This window comes from Lepidochelys olivacea (assembly GCF_965140295.1).
Source record: "Lepidochelys olivacea isolate rLepOli2 genome assembly, chromosome: 5".
Lineage (NCBI taxonomy): Eukaryota > Metazoa > Chordata > Testudines > Cheloniidae > Lepidochelys > Lepidochelys olivacea.
In genome coordinates, this window is record NC_140415.1 from 22,255,060 (window position 1) to 22,282,182 (window position 27,123).

General features: G+C 53.0%; 1 protein-coding gene across 8 annotated transcripts in view; it reads left to right on the forward strand.

Moving 5' to 3' along the window:
- The first annotated feature begins 19,359 nt into the window (after positions 1-19,359).
- ZNF532 (zinc finger protein 532) overlaps positions 19,360-27,123 on the forward strand; it is an 81,051-nt gene continuing 73,287 nt past the window's right edge. Inside the window, exons 1-2 of one of the 8 annotated variants that reach the window (XM_084629013.1) lie at positions 19,360-19,486; positions 23,876-23,984. Coding sequence is in view for 1 of the 8 variants with exons in the window: in XM_084629009.1 (XP_084485135.1) it covers positions 23,386-23,434 (49 nt within the window). In the remaining 7 variants the exon portion in view is untranslated. Of the gene's footprint in view, positions 19,487-23,006; positions 23,096-23,331; positions 23,469-23,875; positions 23,985-27,123 lie in introns of those variants that run through there. The other 7 variants (XM_084629014.1, XM_084629010.1, XM_084629012.1 and 4 more) reach the window with 7 other exon arrangements.

The following is a 27,123-nucleotide window of genomic DNA, read 5'->3' on the forward strand; positions in this document are numbered from 1 at the left end:
TGCCGCTCAGCGGGGCATGTCCGCAGAGACTGCCCTTTGGCCCAGGAGGGAGGAGCACCCGAGACCCCCGAGACCCGGCAGGACATCGGCCCCGTCGTTGCCGACGCCCCTGGCCGCCCAGCACCTGAAACCAACCCTCCTCCTACTTGATCCACCGCTGCTCCCGTCCGGGCCCAAGAAACACCTTCCCTACAACGCCCAGGCGAGCAAGGGAGTCCCACCCTTGCTATTACCAATCTGGTAGAGCCTATGGAGGAGGGTGTGGCAAAGATATTACCGGGTATAGGAGAGGGCCCACCCCAAGGAGAACCCCCCGCCCCTCATGCTGCCTTACCGTTACCCCCCCGAACCCCTGAACCCCGAACCCCTGAACCAGCCCCCCAACACGACCCCTGCTAACCAACCCCCAGATGACGCTATGCAGGGCTGGACCCTAGTCCAGGGGAAATGAGGCAAGCGGAAGGCTCGAGTTCCGCTGCACCCATCCGATGCGGAAGCCCCCCGGAAGACCAGGAAGAGAGGCACTGATATCGAGCCTTCCACTAAGGCCATGAGTGAGATCCATCCGCTGGTGTCGGGAGGGGAAGACAGACTGGCATTGGAGGGCAGAATCCCCCCTCCACAAGAGACCCTCCCCTCCGAGACCCCAGAGGAAGCTCCTTTTGCCCGGATACCACCCGAACTCCCCGCGAACCCCGAGGCGACCGTTGAGGCGGGCCTTAGAGGAGAGGCCTCCGGGGTAGCAGGAGTTGGCCTCTCCTCCGTGTATGCAGAGATTGAGGCCCTAGATTTGACCCCGGTCACCCAGGGAGAAGATGATCTACTGCCGGCTGGCCACGATCTGGGTAGCCTCACCCCAGCCCCCCTTTCCCCATGCTCCCTCCCGCTAATTGCCTTCCCGGGCGAGCGCACCGCAGAAGGTGGTCCACCACCTGATGCCATGGCCGCCAAGACCACCACGGAGCCAGCACCTAGCGTCACTGGGAGCCCCCTCCCTTACCCCTTAACCCTCGAGTCTGCTCAGGAGGCACCTTCTTTTAGCTGCTCGCCTCATGAAGTCCAGAGCCTTACCTCTGCCCCCGCCCCCACCCCGTCCCTGCCCAATTCCCCTCCTCCTGCAATGCTAATGCCGCTCCTGTGGTTATTTCTTTCCCGTCTTTTGCAGATTCCCCCCAGGGAGCAGTCTTTGCACTTTCTAGTCGCGACCCATTAGGAGTTGCAATTTTTTCCCTGCCATCCCCTTCCACCCCAAGGCGTGAAATGAATTTAATAACCCCAGCCTGTCAGACGCCCCGTCGGTGGTCCGCACCCTGTCTACCCGCCTTAGCGGACCACGAGGCTGCATTAAGAGCCCCACCAGGGAATACCCCGGAAATTGTAACCCCACCCCCCCATGAGCTGCGGCATGCACTACGGAAGTTCCTAGAACACACCCGTAGCGCTCGCAATAGGGTACAGCTGGCTCTTCGGCTATGGGGGGACTTTGACCAAATCCTCCAGGCCACAGGGGCCCTTATACAGGAGGGCAGGGGGCAAGGAAAGCGCAGTGCTGCGGCCTACGAGCGAGCCCGCGGCTTCCGAAACAATCTACTCATCCACGGGATGGGTCACGGGTTGCTGTGCAACCCGCTGGGGGCCACGAACACCCCCACCAACAAGAAACCCCCACCCCCCCCAGCCCTCCGTATGACGCCTCTTATTATTGCAACCCTGAATACCAGGGGCTGTAGGATGGCTCTCCGCAGGTCCCAGGTGCTCTCTTACCTTCGGGAGGGGAGGTACTCTGTAGTTTTCCTGCAGGAGACCCATACGGGCCCGACCGCCGAGGACAGGTGGCGGCTGGAGTGGGGGGACGGGGTATACTTTAGCCACTTCACGACTTGGCAAGCTGGAGTGGCGACCCTGTTCTCCCCCAACCTACGGCCCGAGGTGCTAGGGGTCACTGAGGCTGTGCCGGGCCACCTGCTGCACCTTCGAGTCCGTATGGAGGGGCTCATGGTTAATCTTGTTAACATCTATGCCCCGCAAATGAGCTCCAGGCGGCCACAATTCTATCAGCGGGTGTCTGACTTTCTCGGCACCCTAGATTCGCACGAGTGCCTGGTCCTGGGAGGGGACTTTAACACCACCCTCAAGGAACAGGACCGCTCAGGGGCCGAGCCGAGCCCGGCCGCCGCGAACTTTCTCCGAGGAATAGTCGAACATCACTCCCTAGTGGACGTCTGGCATGACCATCATCCAGATGACACTTCCATGTTCACTTTTGTTCGGGTGGAGGCCCATTGGTCACACCACTCTCGGTTGGACCATATTTACTTATCCCGTTTCCATCTTTCACAGGCCCACTCCTCCGCCATTCGGCCGGCCCCATTCTCCGATCATCATTTAGTCACCGTAACGGTCTCCCTCCGTGCAGAGACACCGGGGCCGGCCTTTTGGCACTTTAACAACAGCCTGTTGGAGGACGAGAGCTTTGTGATGTCCTTCCGGGAGTTTTGGCTGGCCTGGCGAGAGCAGTGGCGTGCCTTTCCCTCGGTGCGGCGATGGTGGGATCTCGGGAAGGTGCGCGCCAAGCTCTTCTGCCGTGACTACACTCGGGGCACCAGCCGACGGCGAAATGCGGCGATAGAGCAGTTGGAACGGGAGGTCTTAGAGATGGAGAGGCGCCTGGCCGCCGATCCCGAGGACCCGTCCCTCTGCAGAGCGTGCCGGGAGAAGCGGGAGGAGCTCCGGGCCCTCGAGGACCACCGGGCCTGAGGTGCCTTCTTTTGGTCCCGCATCCACCTCCTTCGGGAGATGGACCGCGGCTCCCGCTTCTTCTATGCCCTGGAGAAAACGAGGGGGGCCAAGAAACACGTCACCTGCCTTCTTGCGGAAGACGGCACCCCCCTCACGGGTCCGGAGAAGATGTGTGGGAGGGCCCGTGACTTCTACACAAGCCTTTTCTCCCCGGACCCGACCGATCCTGACGCTTGCGAGGTGCTCTGGGAGGAACTCCCCACGGTCAGCGTGGGCGACCGAGACCGACTAGAGCTGCCTCTCACCCTGGCCGAGTTCTCGGAAGCCCTCCGTCGCTTGCCCACCAATAAATCTCCGGGCATGGACGGGCTGACCGTGGAGTTTTACCGCGCGTTCTGGGACATTCTCGGCCCAGACCTAGTCACCGTCTGGGCTGAGTCCTTGCAGAGTGGGGTCCTCCCTCTGTCATGAAGGCAAGCGGTGCTCGCCTTGCTGCCGAAGAAGGGGGACCTCCGCGATTTACGAAACTGGCATCCCGTCTCACTCCTTAGCACGGATTACTCCTTAGCACGCAATCTCGCTGCGGCTAGGGTCCGTGATGGCGGACGTGATCCACCCAGACCAGACCTATACTGTCCCGGGTCGCAGCATTTTTGACAACCTATTTCTAGTCCGAGACCTTTTGGAACTCGGGCGGAGAGATGGTCTGTCGTTCGCCCTCCTGTCTCTTGATCAGGAGAAGGCGTTCGATAGAGTAGACCATGGGTACCTCCTGAGCACTCTGCAGGCGTTTGGATTCGGACCTCAGTTTGTGAGTTTTCTCCGGGTGCTGTATGCCTCCGCGGAGTGTTCGGTTAGGCTCAACTGGACCCTGACTGAACCGGTCAGCTTCGGGCGAGGAGTGCGGCAGGGGTGCCCCCTCTCGGGCCAGTTGTACGCTCTGGTGATCGAGCCTTTCCTCTGTCTCCTCCGCAGGAGGATGACAGGGTTGGTGCTGCGGGGAGCCGGAGCTGCGGCTGATCCTGTCGGCGTACGCCGATGACGTACTCCTCGTGGTCCAGGACCCGGGCAACTTGGCGCGAGTGGAGGCATGCCAGGCCATCTATTCAGCAGCCTCCTCCGCCCAAGTCAACTGGGTCAAGAGCTCTGGCTTGGCGGTGGGGGACTGGTGGCAGGTAAGCTCCCTCCCACCCGCGCTTCAGACCATCCGGTGGAGTGCGGGTCCACTGCTCTATCTCGGTGTTTACCTTTCCGCCACGCACCCTTCCCCGCCGGAGAACTGGCAAAATTTAGAGGGCGGGGTGATAGAGCGGATCCGGAAATGGACGAGGCTACTCCGATGTCTCTCCCTCCGAGGGAGAGCACTGGAGCTTAACCAACTAGTCCTGTCCACGCTCTGGTACCGGCTCAACACCCTGGCCTCAGCCCCCGGTTTCCTGACCCACCTCCGGAGATTGATTCTAGAGTTCTTTTGGTCAGGAATGCACTGGGCCCCTGTTGGAGTTCTTCATTTACCCCTGAAGGAAGGAGGGCAGGTCCGCATTTTCCGCCTCCAGGCCCTGCAGAGGCTCCTTTATAGTGCAGGTAGTTCGACGTGGAGCATATTGGCGCACGCCTTCCTGCGCCGCTTCCAAGGGCTCCGATACGACCGGCAGCTCTTTTATCTTTGTCCGAGAGGTTTTCCGTGAGACCTCTCCGGGCTGCCGGTCTTCTACCAGGACCTCCTCTGGACCTGGAAACTGTTTCTAATGACCAGATCTCCTCACGGAGCCCCTGCTACATAATCCCCAACTCCGTGTGCAGGTGGCGGAGTCCTGCTCGGTGCGCCAAAGTTTGGTCCTGGCGGAAGTCACGAGGGTCGGAGACCTCCTGGACTACGACCGGAGAGACTGGCTGGATCCTCTGACGCTCGCTCGGCGCATGGGGCTCTCCAGCCCTTGTACCTCCCGGCGTGTACTTCAGGAGGTGAAGGCCGCCTTGACCCCCGCTGCTCGGGCTTATGTCAACCGAGCCTTGTGCGACGGTGCACCCCGCCCATCCTCTACCGCAGGCCCGCTGGACCTTTCCATTGGGCCCCTACCCTGCCGATCCCAACAAACCTCTGACCCTTTCACTGCAAGCCAGCTGCATGAACTGCAGCCGGTCAGTTTTCAAATCGCACCACGGAATTATTTATACACACTCACGCTTCACACCCTTCACGCCCACACCCTGGTGTCCCGCCCCAATACAAAGTGGCAGGACCTCCTGCCACCCTTGGATTGTGAGCAACCTCGGTGGGCCAGCCTGTATTCCACCTTGGTCCCGAGGCCCGTCGGGGACATCAGTTGGCGGCTCCTTCACGGAGCTGTGAGCACGAGCGTGTTTCTGACATGGTTTACCCCCATCCCGGATACTTGCCCTTTTTGTAATGTGAGGGAAACCCTGGAGCACATATATCTAGAGTGTGCCAGATTGCAGCCCCTTTTCCGGCTCCTCACAAATATTCTATTGCGCTTTTGGCTTCATTTCTCCCCGCACCTTTTTATCTATACACTCCCCATCCGTGACCCCACAAAATCACGAGACCTCCTGGTTTACCTCCTCCTAGCCTTGGCTAAAACAGCCATTTATAAAACCAGAGAGGGGAGGTTGGCCCATGAAGCGTCCCGCGATTGTGGGGCCTTTTTCCGATCCTCAGTACATTCACGAATCTGGGCGGAGTTCCTCTGGGCGGCGTCCACCGACTCCCTTGACACCTTGGAGGAGCGGTGGGCGCTGTCCGGGGTTCTCTGCTCGGTGACCCCGTCCGGTTCCCTCCATCTGACCGTTTGATTGAGGGGAAGAGCGAGAGACGCCAGCCCCCACCATTGCCGCTGTGGATACCATCATTACTGTCATCTAGGAGGGGTCCTATAATACATGGGTGTCTACCCCCCGCACCCCTAAACCGCCCACCCCGCAGCCGTGCCCATCTTGCCGGGCACTCTCAGGAGAGGGATAATCGGTGACACTGGGTGCGGCACTAGGTAACTCGAGGGGGTGGAAGACCACTAGTGTTGAGGAAGCCCCCCTGCTCTAGGCCACCAGGTAACTCAGGAGGGTGGAAGACCACGAGTGTCGAGGAAGCCCCCCCGCTCTGGGCCCAGGCTAGCCTGAACACTTCTCCCTCCTGAAAGCTGCTGTGTTATACCTTCTGTTTGCGTTGTTTTGTTGCATAGTTTGTTTTGTTTTCTTTGGTAACTCTTTGCAAGTGTTACACAATAAAATTCTTTTCTGTTTCAAAAAAAACAAAACAAAAAAACCTTCCCTGTTCCCTTACCCAGGGAAAAGGGACCTACTTAGCCTGCTCTCCTGCTGCTGCCCTCTGACTTGGGCTTTCCTTGCTTTTTGCCCCAGCTTTTGGCTTCCCCCCCGACTGGGCCAGACGCTCTCCCACCTTTCTCTTCTTTTTGTTGTTTTTTTTTCTTTTCTCTGCTGTTGGTAGAGTGCGGGCCGGCTGCCGGCTGGCTGTTAGCCGCCGCCCCCCCCCCGCCACCTGCCCTCGGACACTGCTGCCGCTCCAGCTGAAAACCCCCCCCAAGGGGGGGGGGGGCTGCTGACCCGCTCCCTGGAGGTGGGGAGTGGAAGGACCCAGCCCCCAGACCCAGCCACTTGCTGTTTGTCTGCAGACCCGTCTCGGGTTGAGAGAATTTCTTATCATCCGCTCCGGCATCCCTGGAGGATGCGAAAAAGAAAGTCCAAAGACAGAGAAATAGCCGTCTACCGGAGGAACATTGCCCGGGGAATCTACAAATTGCCGTGGAGGGGGCCCAAGACTGAGTAACATTCAAACTGTGCTCTTGTGTGTGGGGAGGCCTTGACTGTGTCATGACTGTGTTTGTAGGGACAAAGGGGGTGTGGCACCCGATTCATCTGTGTCCTCCCAACTCCCACACCACTATCCTCATCAGTGCCCCCTCCATCGTCATTGCTGGCTGTTTAACATCTGCCTCTGGACTTAGCTGCTCGCCCTGATTCCACCGTGTGGGCCAGAAGCACCAGCCAACCAAACAGGACTCTCTGGACAAGCGTACGGTGGTTCATATACCCCCCCTCCCCCATGAACTGCCCATCCCACAGCCTGTCCCTTTTTACCTGACCCCAACTCCTGTTAACCACCTGCCACCGCCCCCGCTAGGGCATCGGCAATAGAGGGCACCGGGGTGACCTCCGCCGCTGCCATGCCCACCGCCTCCCCAGACTCTAGGGGAGCCCCCCCAGCCATCGGGAAAGGCCAGGGCAAGAAGAAGGGGAAGCGCCCTGCTAAAACCACCAGGCCCTCCGTGGCAGGGCCCCCCCCACTGCTGTGGCCCTGCCACCGACCATAGCATCCCTCCCTGCTGCCCCCTCCACCGACTCTGCGGGTGTCCCTCCCTCACCCCCCAGGACGTATGCCCGGGTGGCAGCAGCCCCACCGCCTGCCGCCTCATCATCTCTCCTGCCCACCACCTCTGCCACCATCAACAGCGGCCAGGGCCCCTTCCCCACCATGACAAGGAAGCACGGTGTCCGATGCCTCCTGGTGCCCGCCTTGCCCCACTTGGAGACCTACGTGCAGGCATTGGCGAGGGTGGTGGGGCCCTCGGCCATTGTGGCGGCCTCCAAAATGTATGGGAAGGTCGTCTAATTCTTAGCATCGGAGGCTGCCGCCCAGGAGGCAGTGGAGAGGGGCCAGGCGGTAGGGGGGGTGTTTGTCCCCCTAGAGCCACTGGAGGACCTGGGCGTCCACCTGGTCCTGACCTCTGTCCCTCCTTTTCTTCCCAATGCTGCCCTGTTACCCGCCCTTTCCACCCTGGGGAAACCTGTTCTGTCATCAGCCCTCTCCCGTTGGGCTGCAAGGACCCCACCCTCCGTCACATCTTTTCCTTCCACCGGCAAGTGCAGCTTCTACTGCCGTCGGCGGCGCATGACAGAGGGGCGCTCGAGGGGTCCTTCCCAGTCCCCCACCAGGGGGCCCGTTACCGGGTGTATTTCTCCACGGGGGAAGCCCGGTGCTACCTCTGCCGGGCATCAGGGCATGTCCGGAGGGTGGGCAAGGAGGGGCACCTGGGATCCCCGAGACCCGGCAGGACATCAGCCCCATCATTGCCGACGCCCCTGGCTGCCCGATACCTGAACCAGCCCCCCCTCCTCTTCGGACCACCGCTTCTCCCGCTCAGGCCCAAGGGGCACCTCCCCTACATCACCCAGATGAGCGGAAAAGCCCCGCCCTCGCTGCTGACAATCTGGCGGGGCCTATGGAGGAGGGTGTGGCAGAGATACCACCAAGCATGGGAGAGAGCCTGCCCCAGGGAGAATCCTCCCTCCCTTATGCTGCCTCGCCGGCACCCCCGCAAGTCCCTGAGCCATTGCCTTTACCCCCTGATATGACCCCTGCTAACCAGCCCCCAGATGATGTCATGGAGGGCTGGGCCCTAGTCCAGGGGAAGCGAGGCAAGTGGAAGGCTTGAACTTCGCCTCATCTACCCGAGGCGGAGGCCCCCCGGAAGACCAGGAAGGGGGGCACCGATGCCGAACCTTCCGCTTTGTCCACGAGTGTGTCCCATCCAGCGGTGTCAGCCGGGAAAGATGTGGTAGCACTGGAAGGTAGTGTCTCCCCTCCACGGGAGACCCTTGAGGAAGCTCCTTCTGTCCTGACACTACCCGAAGCCCCCGTGAACCCTGAGGCAACCGTCTTGGCGGGTGCCAGCGGGGAGAACCCCGAGGTGACGGAAAGTGTCCTCTACTCCATGTTCGAGGAGATCAAGGCCCTAGATCTGACCCCGGTCGCCCAGGGGGAGGACGACCTTTTGTCAGCAAACCTTGATTTGGGTGACCTCACTCCACCCCTCCTTTCCCCATGTTCCCTTCCCCTAACTGCTGCTTTTGCTCCCACCTCCGCGGAGCCCCTGGACTCCTCCATCGACCCGGCCACTGATGGCACCCCACTGACGACCACCGAGCCTGCTTAGGTGACAGCTGGCACCACGCAGCCGGGACACGAGCAGCCAGGGGCACCCCCCATTGGTGCAGAGCAATCGATTTCCTTCCCAGGCGGCGGCCCAACAGAAGATAATCCACCTCCTGATGCTGTGGCCGCTAAATTCACCATAGAGCCCGCGCTCGGTATCACTGAGAGCTCCCTCCTCACCCCCTTAACCCTCGAGCCTGATAGGGAGGCGCCACCATCCAGCTGCTTGCCTCCTGAAACCCAGAACCTCGCCTCTGCCCCTGCCCCTACCCCGCCCCTACCCTATCCAGTCTACCTCCTGTGATGTTATCGCCGCCCCCGGGGCTGTCTCCTTCCCTTTTCCAACCGATGACCCCCAGGGAGCGGCCTTTGCGTTCTCCTGCCCTGACCCATTAGGGACTGTTATTTTCTCTCCACCGCCCCCTATCGCCCCAGAGCTTGAGGTGGGCCTAGAAGCTCCAGCCCATCAGGCACCCGGTTGGGGGTCCGCACCCTGTTTGCCCGTTTTAGTAGGCCACGGGGCTGCACCAAGGGCCCCGCCGGGGAACAACGGGGAAATTGTAACCCCACCCCCCCATGAGCTGCCAGGAGAGCTGCAGAAGTTTTTAGAGGATGTCCGTGGCTCCTGCAACAAGGTACAACTTGCTCTCCAGCGATGTAGGGATTTTTTTCAAATCCTCCGGGCCACAAGGGCCCTCAAGGGGGAAGGTAAAGGGACAGCGAAGCAGGATGCCGTGGCCTACTGGCGGGTCCACGTCTTCCGACACCAATTACTCACCTACGGGATGGGTCAAAGACTGTTGCGCGGCCCGCTGGGGGATGCGAGCGTCCCTGCCAGTGAGGATCCCCCCCGGCCCTCCCCATGACACCTCTCACCATCGCAACGTTGAACACCCGGGGCTGTAGGATGGCTCTCTGCAGGTCCCAGGTGCTCTTCTTCCTTCAGGAGGGAGGGTACTCTGTGATTTTCCTGCAAGAGACCCATATGGATCCGACCGCCAAAGATAGTTGGCGGCTGGAGTGGGGGGACAGGGTCTACTTTAGCCATTCCACGATTTGGCAGGCTGGAGTGGGAACCCTGTTCTCCCCGACCTACGGCCCGAGGTGCTAGGGGTTGCCGAGGCCGTGCAGTGTTGCCTGCTGCATCTCCAGGTCCATATAGAGGGGCTCGTGGTTAACCTCATTAATGTCAATGCCCCGACATCGGGCCTGGAGTGGCTGCAATTCTATCAGCAGGCGTCCGCCTTCCTCGGCACCTTAGATTCTCACGAGTGCCTGGTCCTGGGCGGGGATTTTAATACCACCCTCGAGGAGCGAGACCGCTTGGGGACCGAGCAGTGCCCGGCCGCCGCGGACGCCCTCCGGGAGATAGTTGAACATCACTCCCTAGTGGACATCTGGTGTGACCACCACCCGGATGACACTTCCACATTCACCTTTGTCCGGGTGGAAGCCCATCGGTCGAGCCACTCCCAGTTGGACCGCATTTATTTATTACGCTTCCATCTCTCATGAGCCCACTCCTCCAGCATTCGGCTGGCCCCATTTCCTGACCATCACCTAGCCACCATGACAGCCTCTCTCTGTGTGGAGAGGCCGGGGCCGGCCTATTGGCGTTTTAACAACAGCCTGTTGGAGGATGAGGGCTTCATGACATCCTTCTGGGAATTCTGGCTGGGCTGGCGAGGGCAGCGGCGTGCCTTTCCCTCGGCGCGGCGATGGTGGGACCTGGGGAAGGTGCGCGCCTGGCTTTTCTGCCGCGACTACACCCGGTGCACCAGCCGACGGAGACATGCGATGACAGAGCAGTTGGAATGGGAGATCTTAGAGCTGGAGAGGCGTCTGGCCACCAGCCCCGAAGACCCGCTCCTTTGCGGAGCGTGCCAGAAGAAGCGGGAGGAGCTCCGGGCCCTCGGGGACCATCGGGCCCGGAGCGCCTTTGTTCGATCCCGCATCCACATCCTTCGGGACATGGATCGCGACTCCCGCTTCTTCTATGCCCTGGAGAAAGCAAGGGGGGCCAAGAAACACGTCACCTGCCTCCTGGCAGAAGACGGCACCCCCCCTCACGGAACCGGCGGAGATGTGCGGGAGGCCCGAGCCTTCTATGCAAGTCTTTTCTCCCCGGATCCGACTGATCCTAGCGCTTGCAGAGTGCTTTGGGAGGAGCTCCCTACGGTCAGCGTGGGCGACCGAGACCGGCTAGAGTTGCCTCTCACTCTGGCCAAGTTCTCGGAAGCCCTCTGTTGTATGCCCACTAATAAGTCTCCAGGCATGGACGGGCTGACCGTGGAGATCTACCGCATGTTTTGGGACGTCCTTGGCCCAGACCTAGTCACTGTCTGGGCCGAGTCTCTGCAGAGCGGGGTCCTCCCTCTTTTGTGTAGGCGAGCTGTGCTCGCCTTATTGCCGAAGAAGGGGGACCTCTGCGATTTACGAAATTGGCTTCCCGTCTCGCTCCTCAGCACGGACTACAAAATCATAGCAAAAGCAATCTCGCTGCGGCTAGGGTCTGTGCTGGCGGACGTGATCCACCCAGACCAGACCTACACCGTCCCAGACCGCAGTATCTTTGATAACCTATTTATGGTTCGGGACTTTTTGGAACTCGGGAGTAGAGATGGTCTGTCGTTCGCCCTCCTGTCCCTAGATCAGAAGAAGGCGTTCGATAGGGTGGACCACGGGTACCTCCTGAGCACTCTGCAGGCATTTGGCTTCAGACCCCAGTTTGTGGGTTTTCTCCGGGTGCTGTACACTTCCACAGAGTGTCTGGTTAAGCTCAACTGGACCCTGACTGAACTGGTCATCTTCGGGCGAGGAGTACGGCAGGGGTGCCCCCTCTCGGGCCAACTGTACGCTCTGGCGATCAAACCCTTCCTCTGTCTCCTCTGCAGGAGGTTGACAGGGTTGGAGCTGCGGGAGCCAGAGCTGCAGCTGGTCCTTTCGGCGTACGCTGATGATGTGCTCCTCATGATCCAGGACCCCGGCGACTTGGTGCGGGTGGAGGCTTGCCAGGCCATCTATTCGGCAGCCTCCTCTGCCCGGGTCAACTGGGTCAAGAGCTCTGGCTTGGCGGTAGGAGACTGGCGGCAGGTGAACTCCCTCCCACCCACGGTTCAGACCATCCGGTGGAGCGCGGGTCCGCTGCTTTACCTCGATGTTTACCTTTCTGCCACACACCTTTCCCCGCCGGAAAACTGGGAAAATTTAGAGGGTGGGGTGATAGAGCGGCTCTGGAAATGGACGGGACTACTCTGATGTCTCTCCCTCCGAGGGAGAGCGCTGGTGCTTAATCAACTAGTCCTCTCCATGCTCTGGTACTGGCTCAACACCCTGGTCCTGGTCCCAGGTTTCCTGACCAACCTCCGGACATCAATTCTGGGGTTCTTTTGGTCAGGAACGCACTGGACCCCTGTAGGGGTTCTTCATGTACCCCTGAAGGAAGGAGGACAGGGCCTGAAGTGTCTGCACACTCAGGTCCGTGTCTTCCGCCTCCAGGCCCTACAGAGACTCCTCTATGGTGCAGGCAGTTCGGCGTGGAGCACACTGGCACATGCCATCCTTCGCCGCATCCAAGGGCTCTGATATGATCAGCAGCTCTTTTATCTCCGTCCGGGAGGTCTTCCGCGAGACCTCTTGGGGCTGCTGGTCTTCTACCAGGACCTCCTCCGGACTTGGAAACTGTTTTTAACGACCAGGTCCGTGGTAGCCACCGAGGGGGTAGATCTCCTCGCGGAGCCCCTGCTACACAACCCCCAGCTCCATGTGCAGGTGGCGGAGTCCTGCTCGGTGCACCAGAGCTTGATCCTGGCAGAAGTCACGAGAGTCGGAGACCTCCTGGACTATGACCGGGGAGACTGGCTGGATCCCGACGCTCTCCAGACCTCACACCCCCTGGCGCGTACTTCAGGAGGTGAAGGTCGCTTTGCCACCCGCTTCTCGAGCTTATCTCGACCGGGTCCTGCTCAAGGGCATGCCCCGCCCACCCTCTACCCCAGGCCCGCCGGACCTTTTAATTGGACCCCTGCCCCGCAGACCCAATCGACCCCCTCACCCCTTCACTGCGAGCCGGCTGCATGAACTGCAGCCGGTATGCTTCCAAACCACGCCAAGGAAACATCTATACACGCTCATGCTCCACACCCTTCACGCCCTCACCCTAGTGTCCCACCCCGACACAAAGTGGCAAGACCTTCTGCCACCTTTGGAGGGTGAGCAGCCCTGGTGGGCCAGCCTGTGTTCCACCTTGGTTCTGAGATCCGTCGGGGACATCAGTTGGCAGCTCCTTCATGGATCTGTGAGCACGGTCACGTACTTGGCGCGGTTCACCCCCGTCCCAGATACTTGTCCCTTTTGTGGTGTGAGGGAAACCCTGGCGCATGCATATTTGGAGTGCGCCAGGCTGCAGCCCCTGTTCCAGCTCCTCACAAATCTCCTATTACGTTTTTGGTTGCATTTTTCCCCTCACCTTTTTATTTATGCACTCCCCATCCGTGTCCTCACAAAGTCACGGGATCTCCTAGTTAGCCTCCTCCTGGCCCTGGCTAAAATGGCCATCTATAAAACCAGAGAGAGGAGGTTGGCCGATGGAGTTTCCTGTGACCGTGGGGCCGTTTTCCGATTCTCAGTCCGTTCACGTATCCAGGTGGAGTTCCTCTGGGCTGCGTCCATTGACTCCATTGATGCTTTTGAGGAGCGGTAGGCGCTGTCCGAGGTTCTCTGCTCGGTGTCCCCGTTCGAGTCCCTTTGTCTGACCCTTTGATTGGGGGAGAGAGTAAGGGACCCCAGCCCCAGCCATTGCTGCTGCGGACACCACCACCTTAGAGGGGTCCTTTCACACATGGGTGCACGTGCCCCCATCCCGGATTGTCCACCCCACAGCCTGCCCCTCTTGTTGGGTGCTTTCAGAGGAGGGAATTGTTGGTGACACTCGGGCATGGCGCCAGGTAACTCGAAGGGGTGGAAGACCAAGAGAGTCGATGAAGTCCCCTCGCTCTGGGCCACCAGGTAACTTGGAAGGGTGGAAGACCACGAGAGACGAGGAAGCCCCCCCGCTCTGGGCCCAGGCAAGCTTGAACACTTCCCTCCCCTGAAGCTAATGAGAAAACAATTGTGATTGGTTGCTGTGTTACACATTGCATATTCTGCTGTTTTTTCTTTGTAAGTGTGTTATGCAAATAAAAAATATCTTTTGCTTCAAAAAAAAAATTCTATAACCATCTGGCCTGACCCTGTCACAGTATATATATATCTATCTTCTTACGATATGTTTCATTCTATGCATCCAATGAAGTGGGCTGTAGCCACCTTCTATGTATGTATATTTATATCTTCTTACTATATGTTTTATTCTATGCATCTGATCAAGTGGAAAGCTTGTGCTCTAATAAATTTGTTAGTCTCTAAGATGCCACAAGTACTCCTGTTCTTTTTGCTATATCAAGGTAACTTGAAGAAGAATCCTCTAAGGGATAGAAAGTATTTCTCAACTATCTATCTAATCTATCTATAGTTTGATCACCATGGTATTTAAGTACCAGACAATAAATTAACAAACCAATGAGTGTGCCCTAATGGCTGTATGCTAGAGTGTGTGTGTTGTAATTTTTATTTATTTATTTATTGTGTTTAATTCCTTTCTTCTTGCCTTCTGTGTCTTCCACTCCCATTTGCTACTAGATAGATGTCCTAGGGAAGTGGCTATTACTAGGGAAGGCCTTGTCAAAAGCCAGATCCTCTACTAGCAGAAGTACCTGTTGCTGACAATAGGTTTCAACAACAGCTATTTCAACAATAGGTTCAGCAATGCGCAGGTTAACTGCAAACCCACTTATCATTATTTCAGAAAACTGTGGTTCAGATATTCTCGGTGTTGGTTTTAACTGCAGTTTGTCACCATCTACACTTACATTTAAACTGTATGCAGCCCTTAAACGGTGTTGAGCCTGTTGCTGATACCTTTTGTCAGGAACTGGCCCATCAGAAATGATGGACATGTAAGGCTGGGTATAATCTGCAAACTGAAGACCCTACAATGAGACCACACTTTCCCACTAAGGTCTTGTTTATATCGCTAAAATGGTGTGTTTTGAACCTCAGGGTAACTCTCACATGTGAGCTATCCCACTTTAAGACTATAGCAAGACAAGGCACTTTAGGTTTACTATGAGGTACACTCGCTTAAGTCAGCCCTATACCTCAGGCTGGGGTTTACCTCGCTTCGTTTACTTTGTAGTAAAACTAAAGTGCCTTTTTTTCACTGTGTTTTTACTTTGGGATAGCTCATGAATGTGAGGTAAAAAGCTCACCTTTTTTAGCAGGGAAGCCAAAGCCTATGCCGTCTAATGGCTCAATATACACATGGAACAGGAGAGGTGACATGAATGAGGGAAGCATCAGGGCAGACAAGCAACTGCCCAGTACTACTTTCAGAGATCTCTCCAAAAGAAAGGAATAAAGAAACTCAAGCAACTCTACCTACCTTTACTGTCCACACATGAGTTAATGGTACCTCAACGGTAATGAAGGAAGCTTACAGATAGTTAATTACCAGGAAGTGGTTGTGAACCAACACAATCAGGGTAGTTTCCATGCTATGACCAGGCCTAAAACCAAACTCACTGGTTCTGAAGAGACCAACAATGGCTCCAGCAACTCTAACTGCTTGGTGACTTGATGTCACCAACAAAGAGAGACATGGTTCTGACTCAGGCCTGGTTTACATTAAAAGTTAGGTTGACATAACTATGAAGCTCAGGGGTGTGAAAAATACCTAACCCCTGGTGTAAATGCAGGTAGGTCAATGGAAGAATGTTGACCTAGCTGCTGTCGCTCAGGAAGGATGGAGTTCTGCCAGCGACAGAAAAACCCCTTTCATTGCTGTAGGAAACTTCCACACTATGGTGCTACAGTGGCATAACTACAGCACTGTAATATCTGTAATGTAGACATGGTCTCACTGGTAGCCTGCAACTCTCCATGAATTGGGTACATACAAGGCCAATTTACAGGTGAAGAATAATGTTGCTGAAATGAGCTGCTATTTGCACTGTAAAAAGCAAACGAAATAGTATTTCAATTCACATAAGTACGGTAGTGCAATCTCTTACAAATGTAGAATTATGTAAAAAAAAGTAACAGCATTCAAAAATAAAACAATGTAAAACTTTAGAGCCTACAAGTACACTCAGTCCTACTTCATCCAATCACTCAGACAAACAACTTTGGTTACAATTCGCAGGAGATAATGCTGCCTGCTTCTTGTTTACAATGTCATCTGAAAGTGAGAACAGGTGTTCTCATGGCACTGTTGTAGCTGGCGTTGCAAAATATTTACGTGCCAGATGCGCTAAAGATTCATATGTCCCTTCATGCTTCAAACACCATTCCAGAGGGCATGCATCCATGTTGATAACGGGTTCTGCTTAATAATTATCCAAAGCAGAGTGGACTGACGCATGTTCATTTTCATTATGTGAGTCAGATGCCACCAGCAGAAGGTTGATTTTCTTTTTTGGTGGTTCGGATTCTGTAATTTTCGGATCTGAGTATTGCTGTTTTAAGACTTCTGAGAGCATGCTCCACACCTCGTCTCTCTCAGATTTTGGAAGGCACTTCAGATTCTTAAACCTAGGGTCAAGTGCTATAGCTATGTTTAGAAATCTCACATTGGTACCTTCTTTGCGTTTTGTCAAATCTGCAGTGAAAGTGTTCTTAAAACGAACATGTGCTGGGTCATCATTCGAGACTGCTATATCATGAAATATATATGGCGGAATGCAGGTAAAACAGAGCAGGAGACATACAATTCTCCCCCAAGGAGTTCAGTCACAAATTTAATTAACACATTTTTTTTTAACAAGCATCATCAGCATAGAAGCATGTCCTCTAGAATGGTGGCCAAAGCATGAAGGGGCATATGAATCTTTAGCATATCTGGCATGTAAAATACCTTGCAATGCCGACTACAAAAGCGCAACATGAATGCCTGTTCTCATTTTCAGGTGACGTAAATAAGAAGCAGGCAGCAGTATCTCATGTAAATGTAAACAAACCTGTTTTTCTTAGCAATTGGCTGAACAAGAAGTAGGACTAAGTGGACTTGTAGGCTCTAAAGTTTTGCATTGTTCTGTTTTTGAGTGCAGTTATATAAGACAAAAAATCTACATTTGTAAGTTACACTTTCACGATAAAGAGATTGCAGTACAGTACTTGTATGAGGCGAATGGAAAAATACTATTTCTTTTGTTTATCATTTTACAGTGCAAATATTTGTAATCAAAAATAATAATATAAAGTGAGCACTGTACACTTTGTATTAGGTGTTGTAATAGAAATCAATATATTTGAAAACGTAGGAAAACATCCAAAAATATTTAATAAATTTCAATTGGTATTCTATTATTTAACAGTGAGATTAATCACAATTAATTTTTTAAAGTTAATTGCATGAGTTAACTGCAATTAATCAACAGTCCTAGTTTATTCTTATTACTGTTTGCCAAATTCATTCAAATACTTGCTCTAAAAAGTGCCAAACTCACTATGGATCAATATTGTGCCTGTAATTAATTTATTGTGCTAATCACTTATTATTTTGATTAAGATTATAAGCAAGTTAAGGTCTTGATCCTGCAAACTCACATATATGGGTGGATAATCTGTCCCAAGTGAATGAATCTGAAGAACTAGGGCCTTTGTAAACAAATCTTCTAATAAGAGCATCCTTCCATAAGATGATACTTTAATGTTAATTTGGTATCGCTTATTGCATCTATGCTGTTTTTGTGAGTCTTACGTGGAATGTTACTGTAGCATTCATGATTATCAAGTGTGTATATGACAAATTTCTATATACTTGCAAAAAATGCAGAAGTTCATGCCAAAGTATATAGAGTAAAATAGTAACACCTATTTCAAATGTAATAATGCTATATATTGTGATGTTATAATTAGTCATTCATATGTAAAGCTTCAAAGACGAATTCTGTACAATTGTACAATATGCTGTCCCACTATCAGAGAAAAAGGATCAAACAATGAAATTAATGGCAGGCAGCTTTCCAATGAACAAAAAGCTATTTCTTCATGCAGCCTGTAGTCAGCTCATAGAACTCATGCCACAAGAGATCAGTCATACTATAGAGTAATTTTTTGAAAGAGGTGGGATAATTTTATGATCAATAATATTTGTAGTTAGGGAACAATGAAGTCAATATAGTCAAAAATTATATGTTTTGTTTAAAAAAAAAAGAAGTCAAAAAGCCAAGGGGTTTATAACAGCTAAGATTCAAAACTCTATTGAAAATTGTAAGCACCAGCTTCTATGAGCCAGTCCTTAAGGTTGGATTTAAACATTCTCCTATAACGCAGAAAGTGAAACTGCCAAGAAACAAAAGTGAAACTGTTTTCATTGTCCAGTGTACACAGTAAGTGAAATGCAAATGATTTGCAATAATGTTAAAAAGCATGTGCAGATATTTTAAGTTTCCTGCTAGTGTATTAATCTACAATGATACTGATAAAAAAAACACATTTTATTTTACAATATGTAATTTCAACCGCCCACGTCCCTTCATGAGTGGCAAAATAAGTCTAATCAAATCTCATGTTTAGGGTGTAAATTAATTACTGCAGGAGTCAGAAAAAAATAACCCCTTTCTCCCACCTTAAAGCAAATAATTATAATTCTTTATTCTTACATAGCATCTTCCGTCTAGGGACGTCAAATAGCTTCACAAAGCTGTAAAGTGTCCCTGTGAGGAAAGGAAATATTGTCCCCATTTTACGGGTGGTGATGAAACTGGTACAAACAAGTTTTTGCTTTGTTTGTGGTTATAGCAAGTCACTGCAAGAGGTGAAAACAAAACCCAGATCTGATTCCTGTCCTGTAAAAACTAGAAGACCCCTCTCTGAGAGTAGAGGCTTTTTAACATAGGTAATGATTGAAGAAAACAGAAAAGATTGTGAAAGGAGGAAACATACTCCCCACCCCAATTTCCTAGTGAAGTCAGTGGGATTTTTCTGTTCTGAATGTCAAACGTCGAGTTCTCAGTTTCCAGCTGTAAAAACCTCTGTGAACATTAAGGAAAAAATCAGATCCTGCTTGTCTCACTGCTCATTTATTTTTAAAATGAGTATCTCTGTAATTGACATTTTAGCCAACACCATTTTCAGTCTTCAATTTGGAAAAACCAAAACCCATGAATCGCAGCTGGTAACCTATATATATATATATATATATATATATATACTCTTTGTCTGGGCCTGCTCAATCTGGTTCCTAAAGAACAAGTTTTATTTATTTATTTTTTTAAAGCCCCGAAATTGCAGATCCCCCGTTAAGCCAGCAGTGCACATGAGCTCCCCTTGTCTGCGATTTAGCCATGTATGGTTGACTTTTAACTCCTTCGCCCTCTCTCTGGCTCTCCTCTGTCCCCCAAGGAGTCCCTGACTGTCAAAGGAAATGCGCCAAACACACCTATAAAAGCCCCTAACCGCCTTCCCAGCAAGGGAGAAGCTTAAAATCGGATCACACGGGAGATCTCTCCCATCTCTCCACAAGCCACAGAGGCACCCCCCCACCCCCACCTTTTCCTCCAGTCCCAGCCAGAGTGTCTCTCTCTCTCTGCCATTATGTTCAACCATCTTTTAACCAGGCCTCTCCGCAGGCTGCAGTGTCCGTGAGAGAGGCCTGAGCCCTGTCTGCCCGAGGCCCCCCCGTGCAGGAGCTGCCCCCCACGGGTGCGGGTCGCTGACCCTGCAGGGCAGCAGCAGGTCTGTTTGCATGGGGGTGCGGCATGTGCATGCAGCGGGTTCGCTTTCTCCCCACGGCCCGGCTGCTGCTGCTGCTGCTGCTCCCACGCGCGCTAGGCCCCGCTGGGCTGTGGCAGAGCGGCCTGGAGTGCGGCAGCCGCGGCTCTCTCCCCGGGCCCCGCGCTCGCCGCCGCCGCGGTAGCCGCCGCCGCCCAGGGGGCTCCCAGGCGGCGCGAGGCCGCCGGGGGGCGGGGGGGGGGGAGCGGGGAAGGAGGAAAGGGTGTCCCCTGTCTTCCACCGGCGGGACCCCTCCGCCACGGGGAGGCAGCCGGCGCCAGCGCGCAGGGCCGAGGTCACCCGAGCGCTACAGCTGCCAGGGCTTGAGGGCTGCAAAGTCCAGCACGGCAGGGGGGTGGTTAGCGGCTCCCAGCCGCGGGAGGGGTTAAGGTGGGCGCCCAGGGGAGCGCCCTCTCCTCCAGGCAAGGCCCCTGCGGCCCCCAGCACCCTCTGGGGTGGGGTCCCTGAACTGGTCCAGCCCCCACCCAGGCCTCAGCTACGCTCTGAACAGGAAGGGGCTTTAGCTTGGTGCTGGAGACCATGTAGGGATTCTAGTTTGGGAACGGCCTCCCACCAGTGCGGAGGGAGATGGGGACCAGGAGTGCGGAGGGGACTGTGGTTGGGAGCCCCCCAGCGCAGGGAGAGGAGATGGGGACCAGGAGTGCAGAGGGGACTGTGGTTGGGAGCCCCCCAGTGCAGGGAGAGGAGATGGGGACCAGGAGTGCGGAGGAGACTGTGGTTGGGAGCCCCCCACTGCAGGGAGAGGAGACTGTGGTTGGGAGCCCCCCACTGCAGGGAGAGGAGACTGTGGTTGGGAGCCCCCCACTGCAGGGAGAGGAGATGGGGACCAGGAGTGCGGAGGAGACTGTGGTTGGGAGCCCCCCAATGCAGGGAGAGGAGACTGTGGTTGGGAGCCCCCCAATGCAGGGAGAGGAGATGGGGACCAGGAGTGCGGAGGAGACTGTGGTTGGGAGCCCCCCAATGCAGGGAGAGGAGATGGGGACCAGGAGTGTGGAGGAGACTGTGGTTGGGAGCCCCGCAGCGCAGGGAGAGGAGACTGTGGTTGGGAGCCCCCTAGTGCAGGGAGAGGAGATGGGGACCAGGAGTGCGGAGGAGACTGGTTGGGAGCCCCCCAATGCAGGGAGAGGAGACTGTGGTTGGGAGCCCCCCAGTGCAGGGAGAGGAGATGGGGACCAGGAGTGCGGAGGAGACTGTGGTTGGGAGCCCCCCAATGCAGGGAGAGGAGACTGTGGTTGGGACCCCCCCAGTGCAGGGAGAGGAGATGGGGACCAGGAGTGCGGAGGAGACTGTGGTTGGGAGCCCCCCAGTGCAGGGAGAGGAGATGGGGACCAGGAGTGCGGAGGGGACTGTTGTTGGGAGCCCCCCAGTGCAGGGAGAGGAGATGGGGACCAGGAGTGTGGAGGAGACTGTGGTTGGGAGCCCCGCAGTGCAGGGAGAGGAGATGGGGACCAGGAGTACGGAGGGGACTGTGGTTGGGAGCCCCCTAGTGCAGGGAGAGGAGATGGGGACCAGGAGTGCGGAGGAGACTGTGGTTGGGAGCCCCCCAATGCAGGGAGAGGAGACTGTGGTTGGGAGCCCCCCAATGCAGGGAGAGGAGATGGGGACCAGGAGTGCGGAGGAGACTGTGGTTGGGAGCCCCCCAATGCAGGGAGAGGAGATGGGGACCAGGAGTGTGGAGGAGACTGTGGTTGGGAGCCCCGCAGTGCAGGGAGAGGAGACTGTGGTTGGGAGCCCCCTAGTGCAGGGAGAGGAGATGGGGACCAGGAGTGCGGAGGAGACTGTGGTTGGGAGCCCCCCAATGCAGGGAGAGGAGATGGGGACCAGGAGTGCGGAGGAGACTGTGGTTGGGAGCCCCCCAATGCAGGGAGAGGAGACTGTGGTTGGGACCCCCCCAGTGCAGGGAGAGGAGATGGGGACCAGGAGTGCGGAGGAGACTGTGGTTGGGAGCCCCCCAGTGCAGGGAGAGGAGATTGTGGTTGAGAGCCCCCCAATGCAGGGAGAGGAGACTGTGGTTGGGAGCCCCCCAGCGCAGGGAGAGGAGATGGGGACCAGGAGTGCGGATGAGATTGTGGTTGAGAGCCCCCCAATGCAGGGAGAGGAGACTGTGGTTGGGAGCCCCTCAATGCAGGGAGAGGAGATGGGGACCAGGAGTGCGGAGGAGACTGGTTGGGAGCCCCCCAGTGCAAGGAGGAAATGGAGACCAGGAGTGCGGAGGAGACTGGTTGGGAGCCTGCCATTTCAGGGAGAAGATGGGGGTCAGGGACGCAGAAGGAACCATGAGAAGGAGCCCCCCAGTGAAGGGTGGGGATGGGGTGAAGGGTGTGGAGGAGACCATGGTTAGGAGCCCCCCACTGTGGGAAGGGGTGGCTGTGAGGGATGTGGAGGAGACTGTGACGTGGTTCCGAGCCCCCCAGTGCAGGCAAGGGATGAAGATGACCGGTGTGGAGGAGACTGAGGTTAGGAGCTGCCCCAGTGCATTGAGGGGATGGGGCGAGGGACACAGAGAAGACTGGGGTTAGCAGCTGCCCCAGAGTTGGGAGGAGATGAGTGTAAGGCATGTGGAGAAGACTGTGGCTATGAACCACTTCTGTGTGGGGAGAAGGTGGCATGAGGATCAGAGACAGACAAGACTTTTGTCAGGAGCTGCTTCTTTAAGAGGAAGGGTTGGAGGGAAGAAAGCGCCATTAGTTATACCTCTGGGGGGATTGGTTCGGGTGGTGCAGAGAAAATCATGGTGAGGAGCCACCTCACTGAGAGCATGGGAAAGGGCACAGAAAAGATCAATGGTGGACAGGACAGCAATGGGGGCATAGAAGATCTTGATTTGGAGCCACCCTCAAGTGTGTGTTGAGGAAGCAAGGCCCTGGATTGGAGGATGGCAGAGGAAGCGGGGAACTTGGTTAGGAACTATCCCGGTGCTGAGAGGGGTGGGTGCAGAAAAGGCCTTGATGAGGAGCCATTCTAGACCTTTGGGGAGTTGAGTGGGTTGGGAAGACCTTGATCAGGACAGAGTCACATTTGGGGATGGGGGTTGTGGGAGATGAGAAGACTTTGGTTAGCAGCACCCGCTCCCTGCCCCCTGTGCTTTGTGAAGGTGTGGGGGAAGATCAGACCTTGGTTAACAACTCTTTTCCACCAGAGCCTAAAGAGGATTTAGAGGCAAAAGAAGTCACCACAGTGCTGTTGGGCGTGGGGAGAAGTGATTTCTTGTGGAAGCGGATTGTGGGGTGGGGAGAAAAATCATCTGTGGAGGGGAGAAAGCACTTGTTAGCGTTGCCCCAAATACTGTGAAGAGATGGGAGGATGGGAAGGAGAGGACCTTGGTTAGCTGCCACCCCAGAGCTGCCGGCATGAGGGGGCAGGTATGACGTTAATCGGCAGCCACCCTGTACTGTAGGGAGTGGAGGCAGAGAGGACCTTGGTTAGCAGTCACCCCAGTGCTGCGGCCGAGTCTGCCTTGTGCAGCAAGAGAGATCCTATGAGGATTTTTATTGCAGTCTCTTTGTTAGCTACAGACACACACGCTCACAGCTTTCAGCCAGGTTGTGGGAGGTAAGTGGGGGAGGAGAGGAAGGGAACGTTTATGGGGTGGAGTTGGGGTGTAAGGATGTTTGTATGCAGTGGGGATATGATTGAAATAGGGGGACATGATTGAAATCACCCCCATATCCAAAGAAGAAAAGAGCCCCTGCAATTTTCAGGGACTTGTTGGCAACTCAGCGAGGGTTGCCATAGCTTTTTATGTAGGGTGACCAGAACCGGCTGAAACTGGTTTGAGGCAGATCAGCTCCTGAACACAATGCAGTCACTGAGCTACTACAGTGGGATAGCTTCCTCCCTTCATGGCAGCCAAAAGCAGAGGAGCTTGCAGAAAGATACCATCCCAAAACAGTATGTGAATGCACACTTTAGACACACTGCACTGGTATGTGGCTAATGTAGTCATAAAGGATTCTTTATATAAATTTACATATTTGCAGTAACTGAGATTACTTTAGCTTTTCATTCCTTTTTATGTTTAAAGAATGGGCAAGAGCTGAGATTTATGACCCTTATTCAAATATTTTTGGTTTGCAAGGGTGGGACACTGGTTAAACTAAATAAAAATGGATTGAATGATTTGTAATTGTCGTTATGCTTGTGACTGAAGAATGCTGCTTTGCATGCTGTTTTATTTACAGGGTGTTGTCTTACGGTTTTCTTCGTTATAAGATGTGAAGGGGGGTGCTGTGTCTTTCTTAAAGGCCAAAGGAAACAGTATTGTTGTAGGATTGTGCATAAAAGCATTGCAAAGATGCTGTAAGGCATACTCTTTTTTTTTTTTTCTTGTAGGCCTATTGATTGGGGCTGCCTTTAACCCTTTCATATTTGCAGAGGTAATGCATCTCTGACAATAACTGAGCATTGGCTAAAAAATCTTTCAAAGGTCAAGGTTCACAAGGTGAGATATGGTATTTTGAGTATGACTATAACAACAGTATGAAGCTACGTGTATACAAAAACTAAATCTGACTTCTGATTGCACACCTGACACATTAGTGAAGAAACAATGGTTTCAATGTAGGTGAAGAAATACTATTAACCTCATCCAAGTTTAATGGGATTAAAGCTATTGTTTGTAAAGACTTACTGATACCCAGGCTAAATACAATATCTTCATTTATATATCTCATAGATGAGGATTTTTTCACTATTCAGTCATACAGAATAGGCCTCTGAGTGACAATCATAAATTGTGGACCACATGGCAGTGAACTATTCTGCATTGCAGTACAGCATTACACATTTTGAATGTTCCATCTAATTATTTATAAATTGATTGCATGGCCAAATCTAGGTAGCCTACTTATTATTTCTGAATTAACAACTTTAATGTAATACTGGTATTTTATATATGTTTTATGTATAGGTGTATAATATATATAAAATATACTAAGTTGATTGTGTTTCTTAAACTGTATTACACCGAGAGGATTTTGCAGCCAAGTGGAAGGATATATTTTAGAGCTTTGATAGCGTTCCAGTGGATTATTAGTGACATAAATTATAATATTGAGCAGTTATGAAATAAGAATAGGAAACCGAATGGGCAGTGCATCAGCTGCTAAGGGATGACTGCTTTTAACCAAAGCTTCACAGCAATGCATAATGGACAGGATTTTTTTGTCATCTAAAAAATAAATGTGTACTTAGATTTGAGCTGGCATTTGCATCTTAAACTGAAAGCTGGAGGCTTCAGAGAGAGGGAGAGGGGGAGAGAGAAGAAAGCAGTAATGATTATAGCAAAGGGAAGAACAAAGGCTGTTAGAGCTTACACACTGGAACACTAAACATTTTGCCTTGGGGATTCTTTTGCTAGAACTGTTACTTCCTAAAACAGGAAATCAGTAACTCTCGAATCTTATCCAGTATGATTTTCACAAAGCTAACCAGTCCTGGCTGTAAGCTGGTTTTATAAATCTACAGTCAAGAAAAATATGGAGGAAAAATATTGAAATATTCTAGTGTGAAATGAGTTTTTTTTCTTTGTGTTCAGCAGAGTAAAGTAGACAGTCTTAAAAGCCTTGAGAATTTTTGGATTGGGTAAGTTGTATGGTGGCTGTTGATAGGCAGGGTGTCTATATCAAAGAGTGACAAATATATAGGAACCTTTTTATTTCTGACTGCAGTAGATTACATAACGTATTTGGAAGTGAATTGTGATACAATGAAAGTGGCATGTTAAATGTTTAGCCAGAAAATATTTTATATAGTTTTATATGTAGGTATAATATATTGTGTTTCTCAAATTTGATAGGGTGAATAGCTTGCATGGTGGAGTAAAATGCCTAACAAATCACTGTGCTATGATTTCTTTTAATAGTTTACATAATTTCTGAGTGCAGAGGTTCTATATTTGACTATAGACATCTGTAACAGAATTATGCTTGCAAACACGAATCCATGTTGCATAATAGGAATAGTATTTATTGCTGATGATGATGCATGCTCTTTTCCAAGTGTCAGCTAAAATTCATATGGTTACATGGGAGCACCTTTCATTTCATTTTTTCCCACCAGAATAGTAAACTATTTTAAAACTGTAGGTACTTGAATTGAACAAAACTCAGTGTATGTGTTTTATTTGGTTTTTGGCACTAGTTCTGCGTTACCCATTTTTTATTTTTATTTTTTGCAACGGATGTCTTATTTACATTTGTGAGGAAGTTTATACTGTAACATGAGAAACCGGAATAGATGCTGGTTTATATGGTACTTCTGGTGGCTTTGTTTTTTCCACGTAGGCCAGCCTTTTCAGTTGAAAATGCTGCTTAATGTTAGAAGGTTTGATCCTCTGTATCAGTAATCCTGAGCTCATCTTGGATTGAAGATTATCTTGGGTATTTGATCTTGAACAGAGGGATAATGATTTATCAGGTTCCAGGTCTCCTTTGAATGAAACAGCTAGGTTTCTGTTTCTTGGAAGTATGACTGTAAGGTAGAACATACATATGCATACTGATTCCTGGAACTGAATGTGAAAATATTGACCCTTATGTTTTCAGGGCCTGTTCTCTTTGCTGGTGTTGCGCAGACAGGCCTTGCCTGATTTGGAGTGCTCTCACTGAGATTCCCTGTAGCTGCTTCATGTTGCTTTTGAGCAAGAATTACCATCCACTTTGGAGAAGAGTGTATTAGTCTGAGTGGAGGAAATAAATGGAAGAAGGAGTAATTAGAATATTATTCCTTTTTTTTTCATTAGATTCAGGATATCCAGAGCTGTTAAGTTACCATTATAAATTCTTATGTTCAGGTGTCTGTAACTTAATGTTCCAGCCCATTTTACATACAAAAGATATCAGAGTAGGAGAGAGCTATTTTTGTAATAATCTTTCAAAACAGCATGCAAAAAAGAGAAGTTTTTGGGATTTAGATGGTTTTGGGGCTTATCTTCAGTTTAAGGAGAAACTATGGCGGCTGACAGACCCAAAACTTGATGTACCGTATTTAATCAAATTTGTTAGCAAAATGTAGGCAATTTTATGTCTGTCATCTTCCTCCACTGTTTTACTGTGGAGGTGGTCTGCTCAGCTTCAGAGGGTGGGGGGAAAGCAGTGCTTTGTAATGGCTTAAACTACAGCACTAATCCCCAGACTGTAGGGCAGGGGGTGCAGAGGACCGTTCGTGGGAGGGCATGGCAGGTCAAGGCTAGCCCTCATTGGGGGGCAGGGAGAGAGTGCAACCCAGCCCCGCCCCACCTCTGCTTTCTCTGCTCCCAGCCCTGTACTGGCCCCCAGCCTCAGCCCCCTGCAGCAGCTCCAGCCCTGTCCCCGTCCTCAGCCTTGGCCACCAGTCAGGGCTCCGTTCCCAGCCCCAGCCCTTCCCCCAGCTGCAGCCCCATTCTCAGCCCCCTTACTCCTGTTCACGTCCCGTCCCCCCCACCCCTCCCCGGGAGCCATGGCCCCGCTCCTGGCCCCAGCTCCTGGGGATGGTGGTGCAGACAGGGGTACCTTCCCCCAAAATTGGAGACCACTGGCCCAGAGAATAGAGCACTGAACCAGGAGTTAGGATGCCTGAGTTCTGTTCCTGGCTTTGCCGCA